This window comes from Lampris incognitus, chromosome 14 (genome assembly GCF_029633865.1).
Source record: "Lampris incognitus isolate fLamInc1 chromosome 14, fLamInc1.hap2, whole genome shotgun sequence".
NCBI lineage: Eukaryota > Metazoa > Chordata > Actinopteri > Lampriformes > Lampridae > Lampris > Lampris incognitus.
Genome location: NC_079224.1, coordinates 47,018,772 through 47,042,253, shown reverse-complemented (window position 1 = coordinate 47,042,253; position 23,482 = coordinate 47,018,772). Strand labels below are relative to the sequence as shown.

General features: G+C 44.4%; 2 gene segments (V, D, J or C); both read right to left on the bottom strand.

Annotated features, from left to right (window-relative positions):
* Positions 1-6,511: 6,511 nt before the first annotated feature.
* Positions 6,512-10,820, bottom strand: LOC130124537 (T-cell receptor alpha chain V region CTL-F3-like). The segment is given in 4 exon segments: positions 6,512-6,988; positions 7,083-7,101; positions 10,411-10,538; positions 10,727-10,820. Coding segments are annotated over 4 exon segments (645 nt in total).
* A 10,520-nt stretch (positions 10,821-21,340) lies between these two features.
* LOC130124536 (T cell receptor alpha variable 18-like) lies at positions 21,341-21,863 on the bottom strand (the record flags this gene model as incomplete). The annotated part of the segment is given in 2 exon segments: positions 21,341-21,741; positions 21,836-21,863. Coding segments are annotated over 2 exon segments (429 nt in total), but the record flags the coding sequence as incomplete, so codon positions are not given.
* Positions 21,864-23,482: the final 1,619 nt, after the last annotated feature.

Below are 23,482 nucleotides of genomic sequence, written 5' to 3'. Positions count from 1 at the left end.
AACCTTGTTTTAGCTCCAACACTAAGTGGTAGATTTGAAGGAGGGGCTTGCTGACAGGTTCAGACAGTAAACACATTTTAGATCATATTCCTGTTGAGGGGAATTGCCTTTAAAACAATGAACACGTCTTATTATTCAACTTCTACAGTTGCATCAAACATTTGTCTACCTATCTTTTTAAGTCATCAATTGGGTTGTTTGGTTGTCTACTTGAGGGGACGTGAACCAAGTGCAATATGTTGTGAATAACATAGACATTTAAAAAAAGTACAGTCAACACTGTGCATAAAGTTTTTGTGATTTTTTTAGAAGAAAAATGCTGCTTTTTGCAAATGTCTGGATTATCTGGACAGAAACAAACTAAGACATGAGTTATCAAACCAAACCCCAACCAACTTCAGAACTAATCTTAAAGATTTGTAGTCAACCAGTCAAATGTTCATGTAATGTAACAATTGTTACATGAAGGGTTTATGTGAAACCATCTCCATAAAGTTTTAGACAAAGTTATTGATTACAGCTATGCTTTCAATATCATTGTACCATCCAAACTGGTGTTGAAACTCAGAGGTCTTGGTCTGGGCAACTCTATCTCTAATTGCTCATTTGATTTTCTGAGAGGCCCGTCCAAGACTGTGAGAATAGGTAAAACATAATCATCCACATTAGTTCTTCAGACTGGCACACCTCAGGGCTGATGTCTAGGCCCCCTAATGTACAGTCTATTTACACACGACTGTGTAGCCAAATATGACAACAACAGCATCATTGAATTCACAGATGACACCACAGTGATTGGAGTAATAAGTGACGGTGATGAGACGGCCTATAGGAGGGAAGTGGAAGATTTAACCATATGGTGCCATGATAACGACCTCTCTCTCAATGTCAGTAAGACAAAATAAATAATGATGTCGCCTTGTGGTGTACTGCACCACAAGGCGACGTTACTAACCTCTCGGCTAAAGGGTCAGACCCGTTAGCTAGGGGGCTAACGTGTCTTATTAGTAGTTTACAATAATAAATAATCATAATTATTAATTTTGCAAATAAATAGTAAACCGCAGATAAGTAATTCATGGTACCGATAAATTCATATTCATATTGTTGGTTCAGATTGCTATTTCATGAACGCAGCGCGTGCAGTGCCGATTAGCCAATCAGCTGCCTTGCTCGAGAGGGAGGACGTCCCAGAAGCAGCCCGGTTTCAGAACGCCAGGCAGACGCTTGAGAGAAGCCGCTGGAACGAGAGATAGAAGATTCTGCTTTGAAATGGCAGCGAGCTACAGTTGGTTCTTTCTGTTGGTCTGGTCCTCCTCCGGGCCCTGGGTTTGTGTTGTGTCCGAGTGTCGTCCAGGACTTGGTGAGTCAACTGCTAACTAGCCGATGCTAACTAGCCGATGCTAACTAGCCGAACTTGTCCGTTTACAATGTCTGTGTGCATAGGCTAGTTAAAGCTATAAGTAGCTCCGTTATGTTGTGGATCATAATTTGTGTAAAGATTGTTGAGGAGCCACGTTTTTCTTTTGTGAACCGAATTCAGAATGTGTTTTTCTTTTGTGAACCGAACTCAGAATGTGTTTTTCTTTTGTGAACCGAATTCAGAATGTGTTTTTCTTTTGTGAACCGAATTCAGAATGTGTTTTTCTTTTGTGAACCGAACTCAGAATGTGTTTCTCTTTTGTGCAAACCGAGTTGCTAAGCTAGCTCCTTCCAGCTAGGCCGCAGCAGCAGCAGCATGGCGTATTAGCACAGAAATTAAACTGCGTCACGTTTTAGCGGTGGGTAGATTGACCATGTCAGTCGGTACTTCTGTTGTTTTCTTTTGATTATTTTATTGAGAGATACGTAAACTAACGTCTTTGCGTGTGTGATGCGCCTGTTATAATGCAGGCCAGGTTTTTCTTGGATTGGGAAGATCGCGCTTGGTGTTTCTTACCCCAAGCTGGAAACAAGATGGCGAGCCACCTATAGGAGCCCTGCTGGATCCACGTGGTCTGTCTGCGGCTGCAGACAGCTCATTCTCAGGACAGCAGCCTACAGATTCGAGGACCTGGATTGTGGTAGGACAGAAACTTCCAGTTTGTTACTGCAAAACGTAGTTGGGCTCATTGGAGCAACAACGGATTTTCCAAAAAGGACCGATTATAGCCTACATTGATTATTGATTTTGATTTTTGATCTGATATTGTATTGTTAATCGCAGTATCGGCTGAGTTTATTACTCATTCATACTGTTCATGGGGTAATGCAGTTGTGTGTTACTTTTGGCATTCTGATTTACTGGTTAAGTAACTTAGGTTAATGGAAATTAGAACTGAAACTTAAAGGCCCAATGGAAAAAATAGAACATAAAACAAATTAACATAATTTGTCAACTCAAAAAATAGATAACGTCAAATTAGAATTAAAGGATCCTAAATTAGAACTAAAATATCTATGTAAAATATCTGAAACTAGTTAGTCCGCGGTGGCGTAGCGGTCTAAGCATCGGCTTGGTGTCGATGCAGTTGCCCACTGGGGACTGGGGTTCGCGCCCCGGTCTCGTCAGATCCGACTATGGCCGGACTCGATGAAGCAGCAATCATTGGCAACGCTGTCTTCGGGAGGGGGGCGGAGTCGGCTTGTGTTCGTCATGTGAATGCGTCTCTGTGTGTGTCGGAAAAACAGTGGTTCGGCTTGGATTCGCCTTGTCACGAAAGTGGGGAGGCGCTTTCCTTCGAGACTGCCGGCCGGAGAGACGCAGTTGGCGAGCGCATGCAATACGAGGGTGGGTGTTTGAATTAAAATAGGGATCAATTGGCCACTAAATTGGGAGAAAAAAGGGAAAAATCAGAAATAAATTAAAAAAAAATATATATATATCTGAAACTCAAAATAGTGGTTTAATAAGGGTTAAATCATAAAACAAGAGGTTTCAAGGAATTTATCCATTCTTACTGTGTTATTGTGTAATTGTGTATGTTTCTCTGTCTATGTTTACAATTCTTTATATAAAAACAAGCCGGTAGTTCAAACTTTATTCCCTGGTCTGTGGTCTGCAATCATTTGATGCTAGTTATAAACTGCTCCTACGTACCTAGAACTGGTCCTAGTCAACTGTCAACATCTACAGTGCTACACTGCTGTTAAGGTGGTGGCTGAAAGATATAAGTTTAGACAACGGAGTCAGCATCACGGAGAATCAGTGGCACGGTACGTGTCCGCGCTGAGAGAACTTGCTGCTACGTGCGACTCTAAAACGTTTGAGGATGACGTGCTACGGGACCAGTTGGTGGAAAAGATTAACTCCAATCAGATAAGAGAGCGTTTGATGCTGGAGGTGCCCCTAACTCTGGAAAAGGCTGTGACTATTGCTGGACTAATTGAATCCGTCACATCGAACGCTAAAATCATGGACCGGGGAACTGCGGCTGCAGCGCCGCCCGCGGCAGCTGTGAGTGTGCAGCCGGTGGACACAACCACGGGACCGCCAGTGTCCACGAGAGACAATGCCACGAGACAAGGGCTAACATGCTTCAGATGTGGAGCACGCCACCATAAAGCTTCCTACCCATCTTGCCCTGCCAGGACGGCCCGCTGTAATAACTGCAGGAAACAGGGGCATTTTGCAAAGGTGTGTAGGGGGGCAAAGAGAGTAAGTGGAATTACAGATGATGTGGAACAAGTAGAGAGCACTGTGTCTGAAGTGACTATATTAAATGTAGACACTGTAGCTCGCACTGGGAATAAAATAATGTGCACAGTACAGATGGCTGTTGAGGGGCAGACAACACAAAATGTGGAACTTTTGCTGGACACGGGCTCTGCCGTTTCAATCCTTCCAAGTGCAATGTTAATGCAACTTTTCCCAAACACCCCACTGAGTACACCCGACACTGAAACTTGTGAGTTACGGAGGCAATCCTATTCCTCTGAGTGGAACTCTACATGCCACTGTGTCATACGCCATTAATCCAGTGATCCACTTCCTGTCTACAGTGTTCAGCAGGGTAGGAAACCCAAAAGAGTTCATCTCATACAATGGGAGTCAACTGATTTCACAGGAATTGGAATCCTTTCACAAGGACAGGGGAATTGCACGCAAACACTCCTCACTCTACTACCCCCAGGCCAATGGGGAAATTGAGAGATTTAATCGATGTCTGAAGTATAGTCTGCTGACTGCGAAAATAGAAGGAAAGGAGTGGACAGCATCAACCAGAGACTTTCTGCAGAGCAACCAGGCATGCCACCACTCAATGCTCCCCTGCAGAGCTGTTGCACGGACTTCAGACGCACACCAAAGTCCATGTGACAGGCCTCCACAAACCACAGCCTGTCACATCCCTACAAGCACAAAACACAGCACAAACAGTGAAAGAGAAGCAAAGGAAGATGAAGGAGTATGCAGACATGAAGAGAGGAGCAAAAGCGGTGCACTTTCCTCCTGGGTCTTGGGTCAGAGTTAGGAGACCAGGTAAACTACGCAAGAGACAGTCAAAGTACTCTTCCCCTCTTCAGGTGCATGAGCAAAGAGGCCAGTACACTTACAGGCTGTCTCATGGGCGCACCTGGAATGCATCCTATCTCGTGTCTGCCCTACCCCTTCAGGGTCAGGGGCCTGACATAGACTGTAGCTGAGTCCAGCCTGACCCACTACATGCTCAGCCCCCTCTGCGAGAGGTCAGGGTCAGGAGGCCGCCTGCTTGGGCACAGGGCTATGCTATGTGGGGACGGTAAACTAAAACAAGAATAGCCCATTTTTGGTATGAAACTGTTATTTTGAGACTGTTATTTCTTATAGACCTAGTACTGTCTGTGTGAAACTGTTATTTCAAATCTGTTATTTTTTAATGACCTAGTATTGCCTGCATGAGACTGTTATTTCGAAACTGTTATTTGTTTTATGGTCAAGGTGGTATTCTGTTGTTATTGTAAGAGTGTTTATAGCTAATGCAGTTCAGCATTAGCACCGCAGTGATTGTATAGTTGGTGATGATATAAATGTTATCTTTTGCAAAGGGGATATGTGACGTCTTAAGTTGATGCAGTTGGAGGACAGTAGGGGGAGCTAGAGGACAAGATAGGATGTAAGTGACTGTAAGAGGGGAGGAGGAGTGTGACGTGGGTTGTTCAAGTAAAGAAGTGTATGCTAACAGACGTGTGTCTTCGAGTGGTCCCTTAGCATCACCACGCAGTGTTATCAAAATGAACATTTATAAACCCTCCATTAGGATTAAATAGGGAGACGTTGTACTAAGGGTGGTTAAAACTGTTGAGTGTTTAGTGATAAAAATATTCCAGCCTTAGGTGGTCTGTAGAGAGCAGCAACAATGGTGGGTGAAGGTCCATAGAGCTTAACAGCCAGCAGTTCAAAGGAAGAGTGATCAAGTAGAGAGAGTGGTGTTGGTTTTATACTATCACAATAAATCTGCACAAGGCCGCCTCCTCTGCCTGAAGACCGAGGTTTGCATATGTAAACAAATTTGCTGAATTTACCTCTAGAAAGTCATTCTGTAACTGGCAGGTTTCCGTCAGACATACATAGTCCAGTTTGTGATCTGTGATGGCGTTATTGACCTGAGGGGCTTTGTTGGGAATAGATGGGATATTGTAAAGGGCAAACTTCTGACAGGTTGTGCACGTATAAACACCTGATTTAACTAGTGGAGTTAGCACACTGTGGTCCACATCCAGGTCAAGTCGTAATATGTCATGTGGATAAGAGGCCCGGTGCCTAATAGTAGTCTGTATGGGGAAAACTGCTGGTAAGAGGGTTAATGACTGATGAGGCCAGTGGGGGGAGCTATCGGACAAAACAGTACTGTGGGGTGCCACTGTAGGTGGAAACAGAAGCTATGGGATGGTAAATGAGGGATTTAAACAGTCAGTCACATAGAGAAGTGTGTAGGGCGTGCTGCAAAAATTAGGTGATAAATCTCACAGCCGCAAATTCAAGCACTGTCAACAACAATCTTAATCAACTCTATAGATAATTAATAGAGTAGGACTCACCAGTCACTTGAAAACAAAACCCATCCTTCGTTCGGTAAAGTATCTCGTGAAGGCCTTGCCTTCCTGTGTGAGGCCTTCGAGTTTAGGTCCTGATCTCTCCCTTTGATCGCTCATTACAATTCACTGGCCAGATCGGTTTAGCAAGAATATACAAATAAAACCCTGGTTTAAGGTTAATCTAATCTTTAATGAATTGAATAGCATTAATATTATTATTTCATATTTTATATTACCTTTAAATGGTCCGTTTTGTCTTTACGTCATTTAGTTTTTTGGTTTATTCTTTTATTTTATTTTTATTTTATTTCTTTTGGTTTATATGTGAGACAGTATGGGATTTACAGTTATTTTTCTTCTAACACTAGAACACGATACAGGACTGTACCATTTGTTAAATAAAACTACATAAGACATTAATAATTTTCTTCATCAAGACAGTTTAATGTTTCAACGCAGATTAAAATGTTTTTGAATGTTGTATTGACACATTGGACAAATCAGCAGTTGTAGGAAGGTGACCTGTCAAACTGTCCAATGTGTTTTTCTTCAACAAGTAGCCGATGAGATTAAAATGTGAATACTGCCCTCTAGTGGATGTGGTTTAACATTGTTTTGTCTCTGGATTCTTGATAGACACTCCAATGGTTTTTGTAGTACGTCTTGCAGTTTCCTGTCACTGTGGGCCTCAGAGCACAGTAGTACACAGCAGAGTCAGACAGCTGCAGACTCTGGATCTTCAGAGGAACTGATCTTGAGCTGGAATCCAGGCTGGAATCAAATCTCTCCTTGAACCCGTCCGCTGTGTCCCCTGATCCAAAAGTAAAGCGGCTCAGAATGAATGTGGGCTTGTCGTCTGCAGCCTGTCTGTACCAGAAAAGATTTGTATTTGAGTCACTGGTGTTATAGTGACAGTCCAGTGTTACTGTCTCTCCCTCACTAACAGTCACATCTCCTTTGGGTTGGAGCACGTTGTCTTTCTGAGCTCTGCATTCTGTGGGACAACAACAGACGGTGTCAGTGTGAGGAAAAGAATCAACAAGACAAAGTTCAGATTAATAACAAGCAAACCAAGAGTTGTGTCCTACCAAAGCACATAGCAGCCAACAGCAGTGAGATGAGCAGGAAGCTCATAGCTCTTCTGTTCAGTAACTATGAGCTCCAGTGACCAGAGAGGACTTCCAGTGTCTCACTGTGGAACCTTGTTTTAGCTCCAACACTAAGTGGTAGATTTGAAGGAGGGGCTTGTTCAGAGTGACAGGGCTGATGACCAATCCCCTGTTATTACTGCTGCTGACAGGTTCAGGCAGTATTTCACCTATTGGTAGATCTAAAGTCCTGCCTACTACTGATCACTTCCACACGATGCTTAACTTTGGTTTCATAAGTATCAGATCACTGTGTACCAAAGCCTTACCAATAAACGATCTGGTTCTTGAACATAGTTTCGATATGATTGGTTTATGTAAAACATTGCTGAAACAAAATATTTTCCTTCCCTTATATGAAGCTTCTCCACCCGACTATACATATGCCTATGTAGCTCGGGCAAATAAACAAGGTGGGGGTGTCGCCCTCATATATAAATCTATTTTCAATCTTCTATTCTTGAATCTAAATTCCAATCATTTGAGGCCCTTGTGGGTTCATCTCTCTCAGCCATGAATAGACTCACCTCAGTCCAGGTTGTGATATTCTATCGACCTCCTGGCTCTTACTCACTGTTTCTTTTTCTTTTTCTTTTTTTCTTTTTGGACCCCCCCCTTTTTTTTCTCCTCAATTGGACTTGGCCAATTACCCTATTTTACGAGCCATCCCGGTCACTGCTCCACCCCCTCTGCCGGCCCGGGTAAAGCTGCAGACTACCACATGCTTCCTCCGGTACATGTGGAGTCACCAGCCGCTTCTTTTCACCTGACAGTGAGGAGTTTCACCAGCAGGATGTAGCACGTGGGAGGATCATGCTATTATGCCCAGTTCTCCTTCCCCCCTGAACAGACGCCCTGACCGACCAGAGGAGGTGCTAGTGCAGCAACCAGGACACATACCCACATCCGGCTTGCCACCCGCAGAAACAGCCAATTGTGTCTGTAGGGACGCCCGACCAAACCGGAGGTAAAACGGGGATTTGAACCGGAGATAACCCGTGTTGGTAGGCAACGGAATAGACCGCTACACTGCCTGGACACCTACTCAGTGTTTCTTAAAGAATATGAAGAATTTGTCTCAGGGCTTGTTACTCATTATGATGTGATTATAATTCTTGGTGATTTAGATATTCATCTGAATAAGGCTGCTGATCCGCTAAGAAAAGCCTTTCTGGCACGAGCTGATACTGTTGGGGTCGCTCAGTTTGTTCAAGAGTCGACTCATTGGTGACACCCTTGATTTGGTTGTATCTAAAGTGATACCTGTTTCTGATCTGAATTACTTGCAGACCACATCTGCTGTGTCAGATCATTTTCTCATGCATTATTGGCTTATCCAGGTAATGTCGGCACAGATGTAGTTGCCACTCGCCACATTGGTCCCTCCACTGGAGCTGCATTTAGCAAGCAGCTGCCTAAAGTCTTGGCTCCTTTCACCGTAGTGAGTCACTCTTGAAGATTTCACTAGTGAATTAAATGTGACCCTCTCTAGTCTCCTCGGTTCAGTTGCACCTCTCACTACCAGAGCTAGGTGACTAAAGAGGCCTACACCCTGGTTTAAGATGAGACACGTGCTCTTAAGTGGGCCTGCAGGAGACTGGAACGTAAATGGCAGAAATCAAAACTGGAGGTTTTTACCTATCTTGGAATGAGTGTTTATTGAAATACAAGTGTGTTAGATAGATAGATAGATAGATAGATAGATAGATAGATAGATAGATAGATAGATAGATAGATAGATAGATAGATAGATAGATAGATAGATAGTTAGATAGATAGATACATAGATTTTTGTATGCTTTGATGAAATTGTTATTTGCGGTGCAAAGACTCAGAGACAGAGAATGGCAGCTCGTCTCAGCTCTCTGCCTCTGGAGTGCAGAAGTGAAGCTAGAAATCTCAGTGTAATCATAGACAGGGATCTGAATGTCAAGAGCCACATCCATCATCTCACAAGATCAGCCTCCTACCATCTTAACAACATCTCAGAACTAAGGGTTTTCTTTCAAAATCAGACTGTGAGAAATTAACCCATGCTTTTATAACAAGTAGACTAGACTACTGTAGTGGACAATTCACCGGCCTCCCAAATTCACTTGTGCGCCAACCACAGTTAATTCAAAACGCGGCAGCACGTGTTCTCACCGGAAGTAGAAAGTATGAGGCCATTACACTGTTCTTACATCTCTGTATTGGCTCAGTGTCAAAACTAGAATCCATTTTAAACTTGTGTTAATTGTCCACAAAGTGCTAAATGGTCTTGCACCACACTATATAAAAGACATGCTCATTACTTACAAGCCAGCATATTTGACAATGTTCATGATCAATGTTTCTCATTAACTTGATAGAGACGGTTGGACCTCCACCTTCCTATGACATTAGTTACATCACATGAATGACTGACTGCAAGCCTTTAACATTAGTTGTCATGTTGGCTGGAGTCTGGTTTCATGACTCATATCTTTGTTTACTTGTTGTCATTTAGTCCATTCAGGTTCTTCATAGTGATGAAGAGTCATGTAGAGCTGAGTGGAATCACAGTTGAATCCTCAGAGATACACTGAGATGCTAAAAGTTCTTCAAATTATGAAAACAGATCAACAGTCTGAGGATGATTTTAGGTTTCAGACATCTACAATTAAAATGATGAGGGAAAAACAAACCTTTATTTCTTTCCAAATACTCCATCAGCTTTGCTGTGATTCCATCAGTTTATTAGCACATCACACCCACACTCTTTAAGGCAGAGAGCCCGAGCACAAGGATTTAATTGTGTTTAAATACACATGACAATAAAGTTGAATTGTAACTCGAGCTGAAGTGTGTAAATGTTCTGTCAGACACTGTCAGGTTTGTGTACAGTGACTCTGGGTTTCCTGTCACTGTGGGCCTCACAGCACAGTAGTACACAGCAGAGTCTGTCACTGCAGCAGAGGACATCTCCAGATCCACTCGTTTCTGTTCTCCGTTGAAGCTGATTGACAGTCTGAGATCTTCAGGTTGTCCTCTGACCACTGACTGCTGACTGCTGGGTGATGCAGAGAGGAGGAATTGGGCTGTAGATCCTGGTGACTGATGATACCACTGAAGGTTGTAAGGTGAGCCGGTGTAAATACAGGATAGAATAACTTTGGCTCCTTCTACACTTTGGACTGAAAGGGTCGTGGGGTTGATTTCTTCTTCCAAACTACTACCTGAAAATTTTGGAAATATCCAAGAAGGTGTTGCAGAAAAAAGGTGTCGTTGTGGTAATTCAGTGAGTTACTGTGGGCTTTGTGTGTTGGTTGTTGTCCATATTGAGCCTGCTGGTGATGGTAAATGTGTGTGTCTGCTTGTCAGCCTGTATGGTCAGAGTCAGTGTGCAGCAGGTTGTCATGGTGACAGCAGACTCACCTGTTAGTACAGAAAGGAACCAGATGAGATGGAGCAGCATGCTGCTGTTAGTTCAGCTGTCTCTTTAGTTGCACTGTGGACTTTACCAGTCCTTCCTGCTAACGTCCTCCCCTCATAGTGTGTCTGGCTCCTCCTATTCACCCACTGTTCACACCAACCTCCTCACTACTCCTCACATGCCAGCCAACCTCTGTGTCCTTCACTAGACCCACTAGCAGCTGTTTTACTGCATGTCCACATGGCTCTGCTGCTGCTGCTGCTGCCTTCATTTACTCCATTCATCTCATATGGGTGGGTTTGGGGCAGCACAGTGGCCCAGTGTTTAGCACTGTTCCTCACAGCAAGAAGGTCCTGGGTTCGAACCCCAGGCCGTACCAGGTCGTTTCTGTGTGGAGTTTGCATGTTCTGCGTGGGTTTCCTATGGGTGCTCTGGTTTCCTCCCACCATCAAAAAGAAAAGTTAGGGTTAATACTGCTGTCTCTGCCCCTGAGCAAGGCAATGGAAAGAAGAATGGGAGTCGGTCCCCGGGTGCTGCAGCTGCCCACTGCTCCTATACAATAGGGTGATTACATGCAAAGAACACATTCATTATAACCTGTACAATGACAAAATAAAGTGCCTTTCTCTCTTTCTTTCTTTCTTTCTTTCTTTCTTTCTGTCTATCGTTATATGGGAGACGGTATTGGATTGAAAGCTGTTTTCTTCTCAAAACAATTAAATATTGAATAACACGTAAATAATATTGTTAAATAAAATTGCATATTACAAATGTTGTTAAAATGAGGACTTAACCTCAACCAGATTTGGACAGCACAGGAGTTTTTGCTGCCTTGAAAGTTTTATTTGTAATTTATATCACAATGTATTAACATTAATCTAAATATAACATTCTATTAAATTTGTATTTTACTAATTGTTCAATATTGATTTTCCTCATTTCATTTAAGAAGCATCATTTAACATAATAACAAAATGTTTTAACAACATTAAGATTTGACACGTAGGGAACAATTAACCACAGCTCATCTTTGAAGCTGGAGTGCAAATGAAGATGTGTTATTGTAGTGTTGGCAGTGACACTGGACAAATCAGCAGTTGTAGGAAGCTGGCTTGTCAACCTGTCCAATGAGTTTTTCTTCAACAAGGTGACAATGAGATTAAAATTTGAATACTGCCCTCTAGTGGATCAGGTTTATAGTTGCGTTGTCTCTGGATTCTTGATAGACACTCCAAAGGTTTGTGTAGTACGTCTTGCAGTTTCCTGTCACTGTGGGCCTCAGAGCACAGTAGTACACAGCAGAGTCAGACAGCTGCAGACTCTGGATCTTCAGAGGAACTGATCTTGAGCTGGAATCCAGGCTGGAATCAAATCTCTCCTTGAACTCGTCCGCTGTGTTCCCTGATTCAGCAGTAATGCGGATCAGAATGAATGTGGGCTTGTCGTCTGCAGCCTGTCTGTACCAGTAAAGATATGGACTTGAGTCACTGGTGTTATAGTGACAGTCCAGTTTTACTGTCTCTCCCTCACTAACAGTCACATCTCCTTTGGGTTGGAGCACGTTGTCTTTTTGAGCTCTGCATTCTGTGGGACAACAACAGACGGTGTCAGTGTGAGGAAAAGAATCAACAAGACAAAGTTCAGATTAATAACGAGCAAACAAAGAGTTGTGTCCTACCAAAGCACATAGCAGCCAACAGCAGTGAGATGAGCAGGAAGCTCATAGCTCTTCTGTTCAGTAACTATGAGCTCCAGTGACCAGAGAGGACTTCCTGTGTCTCACTGTGGAACCTGGTTTTAGCTCCAACACTAAGTGGTAGATTTGAAGGCGGGGCTTGTTCAGAGTGACAGGGCTGATGACCAATCCCCTGTTATTACTGCTGCTGACAGGTTCAGACTGTACAACACATTTTACATCATATTCCTGTTGAGGGGAATTGTCTTTAAAACAATGAACAAGTGTTATGTTACTATTATTTTTGTGATTCCATTTTGTTGAATCTTTGCATATAAATAACACATTTAATATTGGAGATTTTTATTATTCGAAATGGTTTGGTTGTTTGTCTTTTATGGAGAAAACCTGAAGGAGAATTGCATTGTGTTATGAAGAACATTGACAATAAACAAAAATGTGGAAATCAAAGTACATTCATCCTGTTTCATTAAAGAGTGTGGGTGTGATCTGCTAATAAACTGATGGAATCACAGCAAAGCTGATGGAAGGTTTGGAAAGAAATAAAGGTTTGTTTTTCCCTCATCATTTTAATTGTAGATGTCTGAACCCTAAAATCATCCTCAGACTGTTGATCTGTTTTCATAATTTGAAGAACGTTAGCATCTCAGTGTATCTCTGATGATTCAGCTGTGATTCCACTCAGCTCTACATGACTCTTCATCACTATGAAACGGGCCACCCAGCAGCCGATGAACGCCCGTGCTACCTCTGCTGCCGTCGTGGAGGACAAGGGAATAGCCTCTGGCCACCTGGTGGCCCTGTCCACAATAGTGAGGAGGAACGTATAACCACGAGAGGGGGGCAGGGGACCCACCAGGTCAACATTGACGTGGTCAAACCGCCTCTCTGGAACCACAAACGGCACCAAAGGGGCCATGATATGGCAGTGCACCTTGGCGCGTTGGCACGCCACACACGAGCCGGCCCAGGCTCTAACATCCTTACGGAGCCCAGGCCAAACAAACTTGACGCTCACCAGCTTGGTCGAGGCCTTCACTCCCGGGTGGGAAAGGCCGTGGACGGTGTCGAAAACTCGGCGCCGCCAGGAAGTAGGCACCAGGGGGCGCGGTTGACCGGTGGAGATGTCACAGAGGAGGGTGGTATTGGCCGCGTCGAACGTCACGTCCTCCAGCCGTAGCGCCGTAGGGGTCGACCGGTAGTCTTGAATGGTCGCATCCTTGGCTTGGTCCGCTGCCATAGCGGCGTAGTCGAGTCCCAAGTGAACGGCGTTAACAACCGCCCGTGAAAGGCAGTCGGCGACGAAGTTATCCTTGCCCGACACATGTTGTATGTCCGTGGTAAACTCGGAAACCGCCGCGAGATGGCGCTGCTGACGCCCAGACCACGGTTCTGAGGTTTTGGCCATACAGAACGTCAGCGGTTTGTGGTCCAAGAAAGCGGTGAACTGTTGGCCCTCCAATAGGAACCTAAAGTGTCTGGTTGCGAGGAAGAGACCCAGTAGTTCCCTATCAAAGGTGCTGTATTTGCGCTCGCTCTCACAGAGTTGTTTACTGAAGAACGCCAATGGCTGCCAGCCCCCCCCCCCCACCCACTGCTCACACACGGCCCCCACGGCGTAGTCGGAGGCATCCGTTGTAAGGGCTATGGGGGCGGCAGGCGACGGGTGAGCTAGCAGCGCAGCGTTGGCCAGCGCGGTCTTGACGGCCACAAAAGCCTCGTCCATCCCCGAAGACCAGTCCAGCTCGTCCTTAGACTTCTTACCCCGCAGGGCCTCATACAGGGGACGCATGATGTGGGCGGCACGGGGCAGGAAACGGTTGTAAAAGTTCACCATGCCCAGGAATTCCTGCAGCGACTGTACAGTGCGGGGGCGGGGGAACATGGTGACAGCCTCAACCCTGGCAGGGAGGGGAACGGCCCCCTGTGGAGTGATGTGGTGCCCGAGGAAGGTGATGGACAACTCCCCGAACTGACACTTAGCTGGGTTGATGATGAGGCCGTGTTCGCTGAGCCTGTCAAACAGCTGTCTGAGGTGCGTCATGTGTTCCTCCGCCAACGCGCTGGCCACGAGGATGTCGTCTAAGTACACAGACAAAAATGGCATGTTGCGGAGCACAGAGTCCATAAGGCGCTGAAACGTCTGCGCCGCCCCTTTAAGGCCGAAAGGCATACGTAAAAACTCAAAGAGCCCAAAGCGTGTGATGACAGCCGTTTTTGGGACATCCAATGGGTGGACCGGCACTTGGTGATACCCCCCGCACTAAGTCGATTTTGGAATAGATGGCAGCGCCCGCCAGGTGGGTAGAGAAATCTTGTATGTGCGGTATGGGGTACCGGTCGGGGGTCGTGGCATTGTTTAGGCAACGGTAGTCCCCGCACGGGCGCCAACCCCCGTTGGCCTTAGTAACCATGTGAAGAGGGGAAGCCCACGGGCTGTCAGAACGGCGGACAATGCCGAGGCGCTCCATAGTCGAAAACTCCTCCCTGGCTATTGCGAGCTTGGCCGAGTCGAGGCGTCGGGCCCGGGCGTAAACTGGGGGGCCCACTGTGGTGATATGATGTTCCACGCCGTGCTTGGCCACCGCCGAGGAGAAGGTGGGTGTGGTGAGCTCGGGGAAATTTGCGAGCAGGCGTTGGTATGGATCCCCGGTGGAGAGTGTGTTAGCGAGGCACAGTGCTCCAGCGCCCCCAAGCGTGCAGGGGTATGACGCAAAAGAGACGGCATCAATCACGCGACAGTTTTTAACATCCACCAGCAGGTTGAAAGCACAGAGGAAATCCGCACCTAGGAGCGGGGTGGATACAGCAGCCATCACAAAGTCCCAGCCGAAACGTCGGCCGCCAAAACACACGTCCACATGTCTGATACCGTACGTCCGAATGGACGTGCCGTTGGCGGCGTCCATCTGGGGGCCGTGACTGTCGGTCATCGTGTCCACAGCTTGTGCTGGTAGTATGCTGCGTTGAGCGCCAGAGTCAACCAGCAGCCGTCGGCCCGACAAGGAGTCTCTGATGAACAACAGCTTGCAGTCACGGCCGGCGCCCATAGCCGTTAACGAGCGCCGGCCTTGGCGTTTCCCTGAACCCTGTAACTGCAGGGTTTGCGACACCGTTTTGCTTTTGCCCCAAACCTGGCATGGTAATAACAGAGCCCGTCGTCAGGTTGGCGGCGGGCTGTCACCGCAGCCGCGGTGTCCATATAGTCGTACCCAGGTGGTGGTGGGGCGGTCTGGTGGGGTAGCAGGGCATGCACAAACTGTTGCCGGTTGGCCAGGAAAACCCTGTCTGCTTCAGCAGCCAGAGAACGGTAGTCCTTGGAGGGAGGCGGCGAGAGGAGAACTGGCCAGTGCTGTGCGTACAGGTGCGGGGAGCTGCCTCAGAAAAATGTGTGTGAAAAGAAAGGCCGGATCAGCCGATCCCAGCACAGACAGCATTTTTTCCATTAACTCAGACGGTTTGCCGTCGCCGAGGCCATTCGGGGACAGTAAACGGTCTGCCTTCTCCAGCTCCGACAGTTCAAGTAGTTTCAGGAGGAATGTCTTTATAGCATCGTACTTGCCAGCAGCTGGCGGAGCTTCCAACAGCGTCATTGCTCGCGCCGTTGTCGATGCGTCTAACGCCGCCACCACGTGGAAGTACTGCGTTGCATCCTGCGTCATCCCTCTCAGCTGGAACTGGGCTTCCACATGTTGAAACCACGGCCGTGGATTATGCTGCCAAAAGTCGGGTAGCTTCACAGTAGCGGTGTAAATGCTAGCGTTAGCAATAGCCATGTTGTTAGCACCGGCTTCGTCGTTGTCAGACATACTCGTATTAGTAGTTCGATCACGTCGGGGTCACCAATGTGGAGTTAGAAAACAACGAGACAGGAGACGTGAGAGTAGACGTAGTCGAGGTAGTTTACTAGCTCCAACTCAGCATGTCATACATTCGACAACGACACTGAACCGTGAACCGGAAGCGGAAGTGCATTATCTGACCCCTCACCTCTTCCCTTAAAGGTACACTGCCCTCTTAGGTGAATGTCTCTAGTTATATAGATGTGGGTCACCACAATATTACAAATTTTGTTAAAATGAGGACTTAACCTCAACCAGATTTGGACAGCACAGGAGTTTTTGCTGCCTTGAACGTTTTATTTGTAACTTATATCACAATGTATTAACATTAATCTAAATATAACATTCTATTAAATTTGTATTTTACTGATTGTTCAATATTGATTTTCCTCATTTCATTTAAGAAGCATCATTTACATATTAACAAAATGTTTAACAAAATTAAGATTTGACACGTAAGGAACAATTAACCACAGCTCATCTTTGAAGCTGGAGTGCAGATGAAGATGTGTTATTGTAGTGTTGGCAGTGACACTGGACAAATCAGCAGTTGTAGGAAGCTGGCTTGTCAAACTGTCCAATGTGTTTTTCTTCAACAAGGAACCAAAGACTTTAAAATGTGAATACTGCCCTCTAGTGGATCTGGTTTATCATTGTGTTGTCTCTGGATCCTTGATATACACTCTAAAGGTTTTTGTAGTACGTCTTGCAGTTTCCTGTCACTGTGGGCCTCAGAGCACAGTAGTACACAGCAGAGTCAGACAGCTGCAGACTCTGGATCTTCAGAGGAACTGATCTTGAGCTGGAATCCAGTCTGGAATCAAATCTCTCCTTGAACCCGTCCGCTGTGTTCCCTGATTCAGCAGTAATGCGGCTCAGAATGAATGTGGGCTTGTCGTCTGCAGCCTGTCTGTACCAGAAAAGAAATGTATTTCTGTCACTGGTGTTATAGTGACAGTCCAGTGTTACTGTCTCTCCCTCACTAACAGTCACCCCTCCTTTGGGTTGGAGCACGTTGTCTTTTTGAGCTCTGCATTCTGTGGGACAACAACAGACGGTGTCAGTGTGAGGAAAAGAATCAACAACACAAAGTTCAGATTAATAACAAGCAAACCAAGAGTTGTGTCCTACCAAAGCACATAGCAGCCAACAGCAGTGAGATGAGCAGGAAGCTCATAGCTCTTCTGTTCAGTAACTATGAGCTCCAGTGACCAGAGAGGACTTCCTGTGTCTCAGTGTGGAACCTGGTTTTAGCTCCAACACTAAGTGGTAGATTTGAAGGAGGGGCTTGTTGACAGGTTCATACAGTACAACACATTTTAGATCATATTCCTGTTGAGGGGAATTGCCTTTAAAACAATGAACACGTCTTATTAGTCAACTTCTACAGTTGCATCAAACATGTGTCTACCTATCTTTTTAAGTCATGAATTGGGTTGTTTGGTTGTCTGTTTTTACTTGAGTGGATGTGAACTAAATGCAATATGTAGTGTATAACATGGACATTTAAAAAAAAAAGTACAGTCAACACTGTGCATAAAGTCGTTGTGAAATTTTTATAAGAGAAATGCTGCCTTTTGCAAATGTCTGGATTATCTGGACAGAAACAAACGGACATAAATGAAGAGGGAACTAAGACATGAGTTATTAAACCAAACTCCAACCAACATCACAACTAATCTTAAAGATTTGTAGTCAACCAGTCAAATGTTCATGTAATGTAACTATTGGTACATGAATGGTTTATGTGAAACCATCTCCATAAAGCTGTCGACAAAGTTATCCTGAAGATTTACCAGTTTCTATTAGCAAATCTCATCCACAGTCTCGGAACAAAAAACAGAATTGACAGAAAACACACTTATCCACCTCCTCTGATTGAACAAGTCATAAAGTTTTGTGAAATTTTAAAATGGGTCATCGTGTATTTTTACAAAGGGCAAATACATCAAACTGAATATTGCCGCTGATACAATATTATCATTATTTAGATGTGAAACCTTATTTGATTAATCGTATGTTAAATGACAGAAGGAGCTATGTCAGCATGGCTACCTATGTCTGAATGTGGTTTATTGATTACAGCTCTGCTTTCAATACCATTGTACCATCTAAACTGGTGTGGAAACTCAGAGGTCTTGGTCTGGGCAACTCTATCTCTAATTGCTCATTTGATTTCCTGAGAGGCCCGTCCAAGACTGTGAGAATAGGTAAAACATAATCATCCACATTAGTTCTTCAGACTGGCACACCTCAGGGCTGATGTCTAGGTCCCCTAATGTACAGTCTGTTTACACACAACTGTGGAGCCAAATATGACAACAGCAGCATCATTGAATTCACAGATGACACCACAGTGATTGAAGTAATAAGTGACAGTGATGAGACGGCCTATAGGAGGGAGGTGGAAGATTTAACCATGTGGTGCCATGATAACGACCTCTCTCTCTCAATGTCAGTAAGACAAAATAAATCTCTGTTGCCTTTAGAAAGACTGAAGGAAATCACATTCCTATTTGCATCAGTGGATAATCTGTTGAAATTGTGGACAGTTTTAGAGTTCTCAGTTTACACATCACTGACACCAGCACATGGTCTGTCAACACCAATTGCACCCTCAAGAAGGCACAGCAGAGACCATCTTTTTGGAGGCGTCACATTGGCACACATTTGGTATGAATATATAAACTCTGATCAACTTTTATCTCAATACCATGGAGTGCGTATTCACAGGCTGTACCACAGTGTGGTTTGGTAACCTGACTGCTCAGGACTGCAGACTGCTGCAAAGGATTGAAACAACAGCAGCAAATATCATTGGCATGGAACTACCACAACTTGATAATATTCACACACTAGCTGCAAAACGAAAGCCCAAAAATCATTAAGGACACCAGCCACACCACTAATGTTCTGTTCTCACTCCTTCCATGTAAAAGCATCAAATCACACACCACCCGTCTCAGTAATCATTTCTTTCCACAGGCAGGGAAGTTACTGAACAGTTGGCGCACCCATATGCCCCTTACACTGTTTTGTTATTGTGTACTGTATATTGTGTATATAATGTATGAATTCTGTGTACATCGTCTGTGTAGGACTGTATTGTGCATTTTTTTGGGGGGGGTGTCCTTTGTGTTAAGACAGAGAGAGTACAAAGCACTCGAATTTCATTGTATTTAAATACACATGACAACAATGTTGAACTTCAACTTGAACTTGAGCTGAAGTGTGTAAATGTTCTGTCAGACACTGTCAGGTTTTTGTACAGTGACTCTGGGTTTCCTGTCACTGTGGGCCTCACAGCACAGTAGTACACAGCAGAGTCTGTCACTGCAGCAGAGGACATCTCTAAATCCACTCGCTTCTCTTCTTTGTCATGCTGGATGTTCACTCCTGATATTGCGTTGGTTTTGTATCCTGAGTAGTCCATTGTGAGAAACTGTGGAGCTGATCCAGGATACTGGCGGTACCACAACAATATGTCAACCTTAGAACTGTTGTATCTACAGGAGAGTTTAACCTCATCACCCTCAGTTACATCGTCAGTATTCTTATCTGGTCTGATGGTGTCTGCAGAACTCTGAGCTGGAAGAAAAAGGTGAAACACAGAATTCAAGCATTTTCATTCAGATTCAGATTCAGACAACTTTATCTATTGCAGAAGGACAGTTCAGTTTTCCAATCTACCCAGACCATACACAAACTCAAAGACAAGTGACAATCATCAGTATGCCAGAGACATTTTGGTTCAGCGTGTCAGATTTTGCAACATCCTTGTATATTTGTTGTTTATTGTTGTTTAAAACAATAAGAAAAAAAAATCAGATCAAACGTGACCTTAGATTTTGAGAAAAATATGACAGGATATCTTACCCCATACGGCACACAATAAAATAACAGAAGAGAGCATCCCCAAAGCTAACTTGAGGAAGAGTAGAAGGTGAGAGGAAGCTGGGAAGGAATGAATCTCCTTTTCAAGATTCAAAGTAAAAATTCAGTCATAAGCACTGAGGGGGAACTTTGCTCCTCCTCTTGTCTTAAATCAGCATCCTGAAAACATCAGGAAATGCTGTCATCGTTCAGGAGAGTCCAGTAGGTGGCACTATAACCAAATACATATGTGAGTTGTTTTGTTTGGAGTCTCTGGTGATGTGCTGTTTTATTACAGTGACTCTGGGTCTCCTGTCCCTGTGGGCCTCAGCACAGTAGTACAGAGCAGAGTCAGTCACTGCAGCAGAGGACATCTCCACTTCTACTCGGTTTCTCCTTTCATTCAGTCTAACAGCAAGTCGAGGACGAGGAGGTGTTGCTTCGACCACAGAAGGTACTGCTGTGTCTGTGACCAGGAGAAGGAAAGTGGGAATAGATCCAGCTTTCTGTTGGTACCACTGAATATTATCAGTTTGAAGTGTATAATTACAGGAGAGAATAACACTGTGACCCTCCACTGAAAACAGCTCAGAACTGGTGGCAGTGAGGCGTCTTCATAGGTGTCACCTACCAGACACCAGACTGATTACATTCACAAAAACACCATGAAGAAATAACGGTAAAAAACACATGAAGAAAACACATAGCTTCCTGATTTATTATGGAAGTGTTTGCATACTGACAAGAGCTGAGAACAGTAAAATTGTGATGAGCGTCATCGTGGTTGTTCAGAGAAAATCTAATGGATGAATGTTGTGATGTGAAAGTAGTGGTGTCTCTGATGAGCTGTGATGGGTCAGATCTTTACAGGTTGGAATAAACAGCTCTCTGCCTGCAGCTTCCTCTCTAGTCAAGGGGAGGAGCCACAGATGAAGCCAGAGTCCCAATCCTGGACCTGGACAGGTTTCCATGCTGGTAGCATGGGATGGTGTGATGGTGCACTTCAGATGGTTTATTTAGGGTTAGATGGTACAGTATATAATGTTTTATTATTAAACCTGTTTTATTCCCAGTACAATTGAATCTTCACTAACATGTATATGATATTTTAACACGCAGTTACCAAGTTTGTTAAAAGGAGAAATTCACCTCATTCTGACTTGGAACACATGAGTATTTTGTTTCTTCAAAACTGTTAGTTGTTGTTTGCTATCATATAATAGTAATGTTATTTTTGATAAACCGCATTCAATTCAATAAGTAGTTAACTATTTATTCAGTATTCATTCACTTCAACTTATTTGACAATCACCGTTTTCACAACTTCATTAAGAAATTTGATGTTTTCTGCTTCAACGAGGAGCCGATGAGATCAGAATGTGAATACTGCCCTCTAGTGGATGTGGGTTAACATTGCGTTGTCTCTGGATTCTTGATAGACACTAAAGTTTTTGTAGTGGGTTCTGCAGTTTCCTGTCACTGTGGGCTTCAGGGCACAATAGTACACAGCAGAGTCAGACAGCTGCAGACTCTGGATCTTCAGAGGAACTGATCTTGAGCTGGAATCCAGGCTGGAATCAAATCTCTCCTTGAACCCGTCCGCTGTGTTCCCTGATCCAAAAGTAAAGTGGCTCAGAATGAATGTGGGCTTGTCGTCTGCAGCCTGTCTGTACCAGAAAAGAGATGGACTTGATTGACTGGTGTTATAGTGACAGTCCAGTGTTACTGCCGCTCCCTCACTAACAGTCACATCTCCTTTGGGTTGGAGCACGTTGTCTTTTTGAGCTCTGCATTCTGTGGGACAACAACAGACGGTGTCAGTGTGAGGAAAAGAATCAACAAGACAAAGTTCAGATTAATAACAAGCAGACAAAGAGTTGTGTCCTACCAAAGCACACAGCAGCCAACAGCAGTGAGATGAACAGGAAGCTCATAGCTCTTCTGTTCAGTAACTATGAGCTCCAGTGACCAGAGAGGACTTCCTGTGTCTCACTGTGGAACCTGGTTTTAGCTCCAACACTAAGGTGGTAGATTTGAAGGAGGGGCTTGTTGACAGTTTCAGACAGTACAACACATTTTAGATAATATTCCTGTTGAGGGGAATCGCCTTTAAAACAATGAACACATCTTGTTATTCAACTTCTACAGTTGCATCAAACATTTGTCTACCTATCTTTTGAAGTCATGAATTGGATTGTTTGGTTGTCTGTTTTTACTTGAGTGGATGTGAACTAAGTGCAATATGTTGTGAATAACATGGACATTTAGAAAAAAGTACAGTCAACACTGTGCATAAAGTTGTTGTGAAAATTTTATAAGAAAAATGCTGCCTTTTGCAAATGTCTGGATTATCTGGACAGAAACAAACTAAGACATGAGTTATCAAACCAAACACCAACCAACTTCAGAACTAATCTTAAAGATTTGTAGTCAACCAGTCAAATGTTCATGTAATGTAACAATTGTTACATGAAGGGTTTATGTGAAACCATCTCCATAAAGTTGTAGACAAAGTTATTGATTACAGCTCAGCTTTCTATATCATTGTACCATCTAAACTGGTGTGGAAACTCAGAGGTCTTGGTATGGGCAACTCTATCTCTAATTGCTCATTTGATTTCCTGAGAGGCCCTCCCAAGACTGTGAGAATAGGTAAAACATAATCATCCACATTAGTTCTTCAGACTGGCACACCTCAGGGCTGATGTCTAGGCCCCCTAATGTACAGTCTATTTACACACGACTGTGTAGCCAAATATGACAACAACAGCATCATTGAATTCACAGATGACACCACAGTGATTGGAGTAATAAGTGACAGTGATGAGACGGCCTATGGGAGGGAAGTGGAAGATTTAACCATATGGTGCCATGATAACGACCTCTCTCTAAATGTCAGTAAGACAAAATAAATAATGACGTCGCCTTGTGGTGCAGTACACCACAAGGCGACGTCACTAACCGCTCGGCTAAAGGGTCCAACCCGTTAGCTAGGGGGTAACGTGTCTTATTAGTAGTTTACAATAATAAATAATCGTAATTATTCATTTTGCAAATAAATAGTGAACAGTAGATCAGTAATTCGTGGTACCGATAAATTCATATTGATATTGTTGGTTCAGATTGCTATTTCTTGAACGCAGCGCGTGCAGTGCCGATTAGCCAATCAGCTGCCTTGCTCGAGAGGGAGGACGTCCCAGAAGCAGCCCGGTTTCAGAACGCCAGGCAGACGCTTGAGAGAAGCCGCTGGAACGAGAGATAGAAGATTCTGCTTTGAAATGGCAGCGAGCTACAGTTGGTTCTTTCTTTATCCAAGCTGAGTGTTTTGTTGGTCTGGTCCTCCTCCGAGCCCTGGGTTTTGTGTTGTGTCCGAGTGTCGTCCAGGACTTGGTGAGTCAACTGCTAACTAGCCGATGCTAACTAGCCGAACTTTTCCGTTTACAATGTCTGTGTGCATAGGCTAGTTAAATCTATAAGTAGCTCGGTTGTGTTGTGGATCATAGTTTGTGTAAAGATTGTTGAGGAGCCACGTTTT